We start from the raw sequence: 12086 nt of genomic DNA, 5'->3' as shown, positions 1-12086 counted from the left end.
AATGCCAGATGCAAGATCCCTCTGAGTGAGAGAAATAATTTAGTTCAGGATGAGGTTTGGTGCTGAAACCATAGAATAGCACTGTGTGGATAAAAGGTATGGTGACATGATTTCATGACACACAAAGTTCTGGTAGATCAGGTGTTCCTGAACAAGCATATGGGCCACATGAAAGCTGCAAACTTGTAAACAGGGCGAGCACAAAACATACGCAGCCGCTCAGAACAGCCGGAAAGGCTGTTGGAACCCATGGGATAGCATCAAAGAAACCTCCGAGTATGAGATGGACACAGTGGATATCACAGCCTCTCTGCCTTTATTACCTGAAAAAGAGGATGAATTTCTTCCAAGACGCACCAGGCTCTAGAGACAGGCTCCAATCTGGTACATGTGGCCTGTATCTGAGGCTGAGTTGAAGGAACCAGATCTGGTGTGATAACGCTGTAGGAAGGGCTACAAGAAAAAGAACAGGCCTACATCCCCTGACTTAGAAAGGGAAGGATGTCCTAATTGTAATGAAATCAGCCATTTTCAACTCATAGAATGTGAGTTCTCTGATTGGGATTGTTTACACTGTCAAATCAGGGAGCCCTGGATGACAGATATAAACAGACATGTCATAAGTTCTGTAGCACTCTGAAAGATGGCTCTAAGGAAGCCAGACCAGTATGAAGTACTATGCACATGTGAATAAAGGGTGACTTGATGAGATACCTATCTCTGTGGAGTTATTTCAAGGTTCATATTATTCACAGCTAAATTCACTTTTTAAACTCGTTCGATTAAACCAGTTCTGAATCTCTGATGCTTGCGTGCTATTCCTGGTTTTGATACTGACCTGACATGAAAATGAGAAATGCTGTCAATATAAGAGTCAGGGGAACCCTATGTTAATACAATCCAGTTTTCACAGGAGGCTTTAACTTCAATTGCAGAAAGGGTTCATGATTGTGAATACTCTTATAACTGCGCTTGGGGGACTTATGCCCACCTCTTTCCTTGCTCCATCTTGTGTGATATTGTATGTCGACTTCATCTCATTACAACAGAGAGGCAGAACAATAGAGAAACATTATCAATTACATCCACAGGATTATCTATTTTGTTTTGTAAGATAATAGTTACAGCATCACAGATTTCTGCTTGATATGTTTTAATTGTATCTAAATCAGGGAGAGGTCCATTTCATAGTCAGTCTATAAATCAATATCTCGGGTAAACAGTTGCAGAATTGGATCTTCCTGCAACATTTTCCTTGTCTTATACATTGCATAATGTGGGATGTTGCTTTCCTGCAAGTCATCATTTTCACCTTGCAGTTTTTAGTTTTACTGATTCCTGCAGCTTTTTTTTATCCATCTGTAAAACAGCAAATATGAGTGTAGGCTGCAGTCAGATCAGCCATGATCTTATTGAATGGCAGGGTGAGTTTGAGGACTGAATTACTTACTTCTTTTAAAAATGTCAAGAAGGTACGAATTGTTTCTCATCTCTATCCAATATGTTTCTATCCCCTGGTTTCCGGAACTTCGATAATCTCTCTTGATTGTGTTAATACCATCATTAATCAACAGAGTCACACATTCTCCTTTTTCTAGCTTCCTAACTTTGTAAATGATGTATACTCTTCAATATTCAGGTTCCAATGTATGGTATCCTGTAACCATATCTCAGTAATGATATAAGATTGTACGTAGAGTAAATGGAAACAAGCACCTATTCATCTGTGTTATTTCAAATGCTGTGTGCATTTTGATGGAGAGCCTTTGGTTTTCTTCTTTATTATGTTTGTAACTTCTAGTCTTATTTGTTGATTGACTCATAGATGTGCTCTCTGTCCCTTTCTGTCATGGCCTGTTTATCATTTCCATTTTATTATATTTCTCTCCTGCCTTACAACCTCTTTAATTAACCACATCTTCCCAGCTGTGATCATTTTTGTTGATATACCTGAGAATCCTCTCTACTTTAGTTATGCAGCTCATTAGAATATAATCCTGGTAAGTGTGAGATGCTACCCTTTGGGAAATTAAATGTTAAGTAAAAGTATACAGTTAATACAACAAAGAACAAAGAACCTCACAACACAGGAACAGGCCCTTCAGCCCTCTAAGCCTGTGCCAATCCAGATCTTCTATCTAAACCTGCCACCTATTTTCTAAGGATCTATATCCCTTTGCTCCTTGCCCATTCATATATTTGTCTGGATACATCTTAAATGATGCTATTGTTCCTATCCCGACCACCTCCACTGGCAATACATTCCAGGCACTAACCAGCTTCTGCGTGAAGAACTTTCCACTCATATCTCCCCTAAACTTTTTCCCCTCTCACTTTGAACTCGTGGCCCCTCGTAATTATGTCCTCTACTCTGGGAAAAAGTTTCTTGCTATCCACCCTGTCCACCTCTCAATCAGGACCCCCCAATCTCCTCCTTTCCAATGAAAATTAACCTAATATATTCAACCTCTCCTCATAGCTAGCATCCTCCATACCAGGCAACATCCTGGTGAACCTCCTCTGCACCCTCTCCAAAGCATCCACATCCTTTTCGTAATATGGCAACCAGAACTGTATGCAGTATTCCAAATGTGGCCGAATCAAAGTCTGATCCAACTGTAACATGACCTGCCAACTCATTTACTCAATACCCCGTACGATGAAGGAAAGCATGTCGTGTGCTTTCTTGACCACTGTACTGACCTGCATTGCCACCTTCAGGGAACAATGGACCTGAAAACCAGATCTCTCTATACATCAATTTTCCCCAGGACTTTTCCCTTTACTGTATAGTTCGTTCTTGAATTGCATATTCCAAAATGCATCACCTCGCATTTGTCCAAATTGAACTCCATCTGCCATTTCTCTGCCCAACTCTCCAATCTATCTAGATTCTGCTGTATTCTCTGATAGTCCCCTTCAGTATCGGCTCCACCAATTTTAGTGTCATCTGCAAACTTGCTAATGAGGCAACCTATACCTTCCTCCAAATCATTTCATGTATATCACAAACAACAGTGCTCCCAGCACGGATCCCTGTGAGACACTACTGGCATAGGTCTCCATTTTGAGAAGCTCCCTTCCACTACTACTCTCTGTCTCCTATTGTCCAATTAGTTCTCTATCCATCTAGCTTGAACACCTTGTACCCCATGCAACTTCACCTTCTTCATCAGCCTACCATGGGGGACTTTATCAAAAGCCTTACTAAAGACCATGTATATGACACCTAAACCATGCTGCCTATCACTGATAAGCCCATTTTCTTCCAAATCGTTATATATCCTATCCCTTAGTATCTTCTCCAGCAACTTCCCTACCACTGATGTCGCGCTCAGAAGTCTGTAATTACCTGGATTATCCCTGCTACCCTACTTAAACAAACGCACAACATTAGCAATTGTCCAGTCCTCTGGGACCTCACCCGTGTTCAGGGATGCTGCAAAGATATCTGTTAAAGCCCCAGCTATTTCCTCTCTCGCTTCCCTCAGTAACCTGGATAGATCCCATCCGAACCTGGGGACTTGTCCACCTTAATGCCTTTTAGAACACATGGCAGAAATGGCAGGACTCTCAATAGCATTGATGTACAAAGGGATCTTGGGGTTCAAGTTCATAACTCCCTGAAAGTAGCCACTCAAGTAAATAGGATGGCAAGGAAGGCATATGTTGTGCTTGCCTTTATTGGTCGGGGAACTGAGTACAAGAGCCAGGATGTCATGTTGCAACTTTATAAGATTTTGGTTAGGACACACTCAAGAGTATTGTATTTAAATTTGACATCACATTACAGGTAGGATATGGAGGCTTTGGAGAGGGTGCAGAAGAGGTTTACTGGGATGCCTGGATTAGGGGATATTAGCTATAAGGAGAGGCTAGAAAAACAGGTTGATTTCTCTGGAGTGGTGGAGCTGAGAGAAGACTTGAAAGAAATCTATAAAATGATAAGATGTGTTCATAGGGTTGACGGTCAGAATTTTTTTAAGGGACTTTTAGATAAGCACATAAATATACAAGGAATGGAGAGATATGGCCCAAAGACAGACAAAAGGGATTAGTTTAATTAGGCGTCATGTTCGGCACAACACCATGGGACGAAAGGCCCATTCCTGTGCTTATGTTCTATGTTCTTTCAACAGATGCCAGTTTAACTGGTGCAATTTGTTTGCTGCTTATGAGAAAATTCAGTCCAGCAAGTTTGCTGCTTACTTGGTATTTTGGAAGGTTTGGCTGTTGGAGATAATTCCTCATCTTTATTCACAAAAGGTTTCAAGCAAGCCAACATTGTGATATTGGACAAGAAATTTGCTGATGACTTCGAGCAATTTTGCTTGGCAAATAGCGGACCACTACCATTACTGTACAGGAGTAAACCTGGCGAGTGGAGTTCTCCACCACTCAGCACCAGTTCTGATATCAGGTAGATTCATAAACACCTTGTCTGTATTTCCCTAGTCTAAAGTGTTTGGACTTGACTCCAATTTGGTAATAAATAATCTGTTGTGTTTGACCCAAGGATATCTGTTGAAGCCCCAGATATTTCCTCTTTTGCTTCACTCAGTAACCTGGATAGATTCCATCTGGACCTGGTGACTTGTCCACCTTAATGCCTTTTAGAATACATGGCAGAAATGGCAGAACCCTGAACAACATTGATGTACAAAGGGATCTTGGGGTTCAAGTCCATAGCTCCCTGAAAGTAGCCACTCAGGTATTTAGTAATTGTGGATCTACAATACCAAAATGCAGGTATTTTGACATGTTAGCAACAGATCAATAATTTCCCTCCAAGACATTACTGATAAATGGATGTCATCACCCAATACAGCCCTGAACCATGCCAACCAGAAGGACCTGGCCCAGTCAGCTGATTTCAGCCTTGGATAGAAATTGGAGTATTTCAAATAACATTATGTCCCAGGTCAGGAAGAGACAGACAGCAAAGCTTTTCCAAAGAAAAACTGCCGAGATTGCTGCCCATAATCTTAATTTGGTGACTCCTGCTGGAAGGGAATAGGGATGGTAATATGGCCAGTTGTGATGCCTTTCAAAGTCTAGTAGCCAACCAACACTAACAGGCTCACAAAAATGCAGTTTGGGAATGTGCTCAGCCCCTCTGAAATTATAAACTAACCATAGTTGATCACCTTCAGGAAAATAACAGAAAAAAAATCAGGGCGAAAGGGAAAAAGCTACTGGAACCTTCCTTAGTCTAAACTGAGATAAATCAGTGGTATATTAACCTGTAATTAAACTCTCTGATTGTTTCTTGCAATTCAATCTACATTAACATAGGTGGGTAATTTATATTGACTTATAAACAGTAAAAGGATTTCACATTTAAGTCCTCATGACAAATTCCAAAAACCAGACACATTAATCTGGGATTAAAGAATTTTTTAATGTTTGATTCCTTTACTTTTTTCAGACAAACTACTAAAGAATAGTCAGTTGATTTAGCTGGCAGTATCATTGGAGTTTGACCCTAAATCAGTTAAGAACTCCAGTCAAAGGAGAATATTGTTATTTATTTAAAATGTCAGGCCAAAGGTTCAGCCACTTAAGATATCAGGAGATCCAGCATTCAAAATCAGCCATGGCTCAGTTGATAACACACATAAAGAATACAGGTTTGCTCATTCCCTTAGCTTATGCCCACTTCCCATTTATCACCAGCCTCCTCACAGTTCACAGTACTCTAAAGTTTTATCGCCTGTATTTTAAAATGATAGCCTGTTTGCACTAATATAAGTGTGTAATGTTGGTCAAGCAAAGCAACAATACCATGTACTAACCCGGGGATATCTCACTGTATACCTTTCTGAGGTCTGGAAAGCAGAGATTTACCACGACCCCAGTATTATATCCATGCTGCCAATGTTCTTTTTAACCTATGCAGTTCAGCTTTTCTGACAAGCCTAAAATGATACTTTACCCTTTTGGAGTCAATATACCCCTCATCAAGCATTGAGGTTTTTTTTAAAGAAATAACAATCAAGTAAAGTTATTAGTGATTAAATGTTGTGTCAAATACACTAAAATAAGCATCAATAAATTTGAAAGATAAGTTATTGTTGAATTGGCTATGGGATATTTCTCAAATAATTTGCAACACCAAAGAAATTATGTAACTATAAACTGAATTAAAGCAATATACTGTGGTTGCTGGGTGTCTGAGATGCAGTAGATCTAGCAGCATCCATGGAGAGAGAAAACAGATTTAGTGTTTTGAGCCCAGTATAACTCTTCTTTAGAACTAAAAGATGTTGAGAAATGTTTCTTTTTATATACTTTTGACAGAAGTGGAGGAGGTGCAAGGAAGCAGATGGCGGAGAGGCCCAGGACAAAAGATAAAAGGGTTGTTGATGATGGTAAAAGAGAAAAAGATGTAAAATGGGTGTCAGCTAAGGTGTGAAAGAGAGCAAATAGGCTCTTCCTAAAAAGAATGAAGAAAACAAGACACAAGCAAGATAGGGCTGGGTAACGGTTGGGGGTAAGTGGAGGGGAGGGGTGAAATGTAAGAAAAATAGAGAGCAGACATAATGTGGTCAGTTTTGAAAGTTATGGCATTCACTGCTGAGACCTCGAGGCTGCAGAGTTCCTAAGTGGAAAATGAGGTGCTGTTCTTCATTTGAACATCACAGCAAGCCCATGTTAACATGATAGCAAGGTGGATTATTGAGATAGCGAGCAACTGGGAGATCCGGGTCATTCCTATGGACAACAGAGGTGTTCTGCAAAGTGGTCCTCCAGTCTACATTTTGTCTTGACAATGTAAGGGAGAGGACATTGTGAGTAGTGAATGCTGTTAAGTCAAAATCTGAACTCCATCCTTCTAACACCCTGGGCAAGATTGAGTTTCTATCCTTTTTCATGTTCTTCCTCGAGAGTGCAGGCTCTTAAAACCAAAAGCTATATTGACCTGAACATTAATTCAATACAGAGGATGGAGGGTTGATCTAATTGAATTGCTAAGGTGATTAGAGAAGTTGATGAGTTCGATAGAATCTATTAGATCTGGTGCTAGAATCCAAGTGACAGAATATAAATTTAAATTCAGAGATAAACCATTCAAGAGTTAATATGCATTTCTGGAAAAATTGTGGAAAAATCTACCCCAAAGAGTTATTAAAGCAAATCAATACTGTGACTGATCCATGTTCTTCTGTCAGATTATCCAGGGATGTGGAACTAAAGGGTAAATGGAGTTACGGTATGGAACAGTCATGATCCAGTCGACTAATGATATAGGTTTAAGGGACTGAAAAGGCTATTGCTATACCTGTGTCCTCACTAATGACTTAACTCAATGACTTTGTTGCTCTTTTCAAAGTTGTTGTTTTGTATTGGAGCCTCAACCCTTCCCAGAGCAATCCACCTACTAATTTAATTCATTTAATAGGACTACTTGAAACAAAAATATTGAAATAAACTCTAACATTACAATTTGGCTTTAGAACTGATTGCCCACAGTACATCAAATATGAGAGAGGAAACATCGCAGGCAATCTGAGCAGCCTTGTAGAATACACTGAGCAGTTAAAGGACATGGTTACATTTTACCTGGGATGCAGCTTTTCCTTTGAGAGCGCTCTCCTCGAGGCTGACATTCCAGTAAGAAACATTGAACAAGGACGCAACATCAGTGCTTTCAAGGTAGGGTTAAAGATTGTTCTTTCTCACACTTTATGTTAAATTAATTAGTCCTTGTTGCTCATGATGTTAGATAGGAGAGACTAGTAGAACAGTTGATGTTACTAGACTATTAATGCACAGGCCCAGACCAGTAATGTATAAGACAATTGCTACACATTGTCAAAACTTCTCTTAATTGTACGCATCAAGGCAGTTCATAAGAAATACCAATATAAAGGGAAACAACATTTGTATTTTGTGACTGGAGAATGCTGATTGGTTGACAAGTGTATTTTGATTGGTAGTGGCACTGCCATGACAAGTGCACCAGTTAGATGATGACTGATAGCCAACTGCCATGTTTTGTTTACGTTTTAAACAAGGCAAAGTGACTGTGGTCAAGACACTGCCCTGGGAAATGACCCAGAGAATGTCTATTAGCTATTACACTGAGTTAAAACAGGTGCAGTCAATGTACATGTTCTTTCTGTTCACAAAGAAGATGGCTGTATTTGTTAATAAACAAACAAAGAACTGCTGGAAATCAGAATCAAAATTAGAACTTGCTGGGAAGGGTCTGAAGAAGGGTCATTGGGTGCAAAATGTTATCTCTGCTTTTTCTGTATAGAAGCTACCAGACTCGCTGAGTTTTTCCACAATTTCTGATTTTGTGCCTATGTATTAATATACATAGCATCCGGCACATGCAAGCACACCACACTGTGAACCCGACTGACAATCCTAACTTGATTGTCAGCCTGACTGCTGAGAAGCAAGCCTTACTCATGTATTCCTCTTACAGGTATGAACTATCCCACCTCCATGCAGCTGACCATAGTCTGTTGGTTCGGTATTAAAATATTGCCACGATAACCGAACAGGCAGCAGACTTCATTGTATTTCCTGTGGCAATGAATCATTACTAAAACATTGGACACCTGACAGCTGGTCAAGGGGGATTAAAGGCCTCTGGCCAAGGTTAGAACAGGCTAAGCAGTTGTGTGAACCTGGGTATGTGGTTGCACGTATGTCCCTCTTGATGTTGCTCACTTGCATCCTATGAAATCTTGTGCCCTGTGCTGGCAAATCAAAGATTTTATTTCCCGATGGCAAAACCATTTTATGTTATTTCTGTTTCTTCACGCTGCACCCCACCCCCTCCCCTTGGCTGCGGCAGACATCTATTCCATGTGTCAGTGTTGGTGGTTTCCAGTGTAACATGGTGGTCACTATGCGACCTATCCCTGTGGAGAAGCTCGATGCAGTTGTGCAAGTAACTCATCGCATGAAGGATGCTCATGGTGCCCCTGTGCACATCGGCCATCCAGGTAAGATTCAGAAGAAGAGTGGTACTGGATCAAAATATTAATTTTGTTTCTCTCTCCACAGATTGTGCCAGACCTGCTGAGTTTTACCAGCACATTTTTAGTTTCAATTTCACATTGCGTTTTCACCCGAAGAAAGAATGCAAAAAGGGCTGACTTCCCTGTTCTTGATTTTGGGACTTAAGCTTAGGAACTGGAAAAGGCCAATCAATCCCTAGAGCCCATTCAATTATTCACTGAGGCCTTGGCAAACATATATCCTAATAACACCCACTCACCCTGGCTCTACATCACTAATACCCAGTTGTCAAAAATCTATTGATATCTGTTGGTAGTTGCCTATGCCTGAATATGACAAAATGGCTATTAAGGTTTTTTTTAAACTGACGTAGACAATCAAAGAAAATTTTAGAATTTCATATAGCTCAAATCATGGCCTTCACAGACAGATAACAAAATGCCTCTGAGTCTTAGTAAGCTGGGACTAGAATTCAAGTACTGAAAAATGTATTGCTGGAAAAGCACAGCAGGTCAGGCAGCATCCAAGGAGCAGGAGAATCGACGTTCCGGGCATAAGTCCTTCAGGAATGAGGAAGGTGTGCCAAGCAGGCTAAGATAAAAGGTAGGGAGGAGGGACTTGGGGAAGAGGCGTTGGGAATGCGATAGGTGGAAGGACATTATGGTGAGGGTGATAGGCCGGAGAGGTCGGGAAGAAGATTGCAGGTCAAGAAGGCGGTGCTGAGTCCGAGGGTTGGGACTGAGATAAGGTGGGGGGAGGGGAAATGAGGAAGCTGGAGAAATCTACATTCATCCCTTGTGGTTGGAGGGTTCCTAGGCAGAAGATGAGGCGCTCTTCCTCCAGGCGTTGTGTTGCCATGGTCTGGCAATGGAGGAGGCCAAGGACCTGCCTGTCCTTGGCGGAGTGGGAGGGAGAGTTAAAGTGTTCAGCCACAGGGCGTTTGGGTTGGTTGGTGCGGGTGTCCCAGAGGTGTTCCCTGAAACGTTCCGCAAGTAGGCAGCCTGTCTCCCCAATGTAGAGGAGACCACATCGGGTGCAGCAGATACAGTAAATAATGTGTGTGGAGGTGCAGGTGAATTTGTGGCAGATGTGGAAGGATCCCTTAGGGCCTTGGAGGGAAGTGAGGGGGGAGGTGTGGGCGCAAGTTTTGCATTTCTTGCGGTTGCAGGGGAAGGTGCCGGGAGTGGAGGTTGGATTGGTGGGGGGGCGTGGTCCTGACAAGGGAGTTGCGGAGGGAGCGGTCTTTCCGGAACGCTGATAGGGAGGGGAGGGAAATATATCCTTGGTGGTGGGGTCTGTTTGGAGGTGGCGGAAATGACGAAGAATGATACGATGTAGCTGGAGGCTGGTGGGGTGGTAGGTGAGGACCAGTAGGGTTCTGGTGGCAATTGGAGGGGCAGGGTTCAAGGGCGGAGGAGCGGGAAGTGGAGGAGATGCGGTGGAGAGCATCGTCAACCACGTCTGAGGGGAAATTGCGGTCTTTGAAGAAGGAGGCCATCTGGGTTGTTCGGTATTGAAATTGGTCCTCTTGGGAGCAGATGTAGCGAAGACGAAGGAATTGGGAATATGGGATGGCGTTTTTACAGGGGGCAGGGTGAGAGGAGGTGTAATCTCGGTAGCTGTGGGAGTCAGTCGGTTTATAGTAAATGTCCGTGTTGAGTCGGTTGCCTGAGATAGAAATGGAGAGGTCTAGGAAGGGGAGGGAGGAGTCTGAGACGGTCCAGGTAAATTTGAGGTCGGGGTGAAAGGTGCTAGTAAAGTGGATAAACTGTTCAACCTCATCGTGGGAGCACGAGGTAGCGCCGATACTGTCATTGATGTAGTGGAGGAAAAGGTGGGTGGTGGTGCCAGTGCAGCTGTGAAAGATGGACTGTTCCACATATCCGACGAAGAGACAAGCATAGATGGGGCCCATGCGGGTGCCCATGGCTACTCCTTTGGTTTGGAGGAAATGGGAGGATTGGAAAAAGAAGTTGTTCAGAGTGAGGACCAGTTCAGTCAGTCGAAGGAGGGTGTCAGTGGAAGGGTACTGGTTGGTACGGCAGGAAAGGAAGAAGCGGAGGGCTTTGAGGCCTTCGTGATGTGGGATGGAGGTGTATAGGGACTGGATGTCCATGGTGAAGATAAGGCATTGGAGGCCGTGGAAGCGAAAATCATGGAGGAGGTGGAGGGTGTGGGTGGTGTCCCAAACATAGGTGGGGAGTTCTTGGACTAAGGGGGACAGGACCGTGTCGAGGTATGCAGAGATGAGTTCGGTGGGGCAGGAGCAGGCTGAGACAATGGGTCGGCCTGGGCACTCAGGTTTGTTGATTTTACACCCCGATCTTGACATTGCTGAGGCTAAACGCCAGCCTGCGGACACCTCCTCCTACTGCCCCCTTGACCATGACCCCACCTCCCACCACCAAACCATCATCTCCCATACCATCCATAACCTCATCACCTCCGGGGATCTCCCATCCACCGCCTCCAACTTCATAGTCCCACAACCCCGCACCGCCCGTTTCTACCTCCTGCCCAAAATCCACAGACATCCTTGAAGAAACTTTTCTCTCTGTCAGCAAGAAGATTAGAACAACAAAAGGTATTAACAAGATAATCTTGTAAGAACATCGAGAGACAAATAATATAGCGGGGGGGAGGGGGGCAGTGGGCAGAAATAATTTTGAAACAGTGTCACTATGACCTTGAGAAAATAAACAACTGCCCATTTGCAAATTGGATAAGAGGAGACCTGCTCCCAAGATGGTTAGCTTTGTCACTGAATTATAATATTAGGTTTAATTGTGTATAATGTTATAAATAACTTTATATTAGAGCTGAAATATCCAAATATTATAATAATTGTTGGCAATTAACATCCTTTTTTAATCTTTTGTACTAAGATGAGTAAGGGATATGAATTGCATGACTGAATTTGTGAAGTCATTATTAATAAGCAAGTAATTGATGCAACTGACAAATGTCGAGGAAGGGACATAACAATTGGTGTTGGAATGTGGTCAAGAATTGTAAGAGCCCAAGGACAGCAGATGGGGGTCTGGCAAATACCACGAGATGTTGGGAGGACCTAATGTGACCATCATGAAGTTGTCCATCATCGATTT

The 12086-nt window shown here is 42.5% G+C and overlaps 1 protein-coding gene across 5 annotated transcripts in view; it reads left to right on the top strand.

Moving 5' to 3' along the window:
• The window catches only part of dglucy (D-glutamate cyclase), a 123762-nt gene that overhangs the window by 71763 nt on the left and 39913 nt on the right, over positions 1-12086 (top strand). For all 5 annotated transcript variants that reach the window (XR_006312687.2, XM_043696939.2, XM_043696936.2 and 2 more), the window contains 3 exons: positions 4267-4420; positions 7458-7656; positions 8813-8963. Coding sequence is in view for 4 of the 5 variants with exons in the window: in XM_043696939.2 (XP_043552874.2) it covers positions 4267-4420; positions 7458-7656; positions 8813-8963 (504 nt within the window). In the remaining variant the exon portion in view is untranslated. The remainder of the gene's footprint in view (positions 1-4266; positions 4421-7457; positions 7657-8812; positions 8964-12086) is intronic.

The sequence above is a fragment of the Chiloscyllium plagiosum genome, unplaced genomic scaffold (genome assembly GCF_037043375.1).
Source record: "Chiloscyllium plagiosum isolate Xiang-an unplaced genomic scaffold, Cpla_swu_hap1 HiC_scaffold_8, whole genome shotgun sequence".
Taxonomy (NCBI): Eukaryota; Metazoa; Chordata; class Chondrichthyes; order Orectolobiformes; family Hemiscylliidae; genus Chiloscyllium; species Chiloscyllium plagiosum.
The sequence above is the reverse complement of the archived record's forward strand: the minus strand, read 5'-3'. Positions and strand labels throughout refer to the sequence as shown.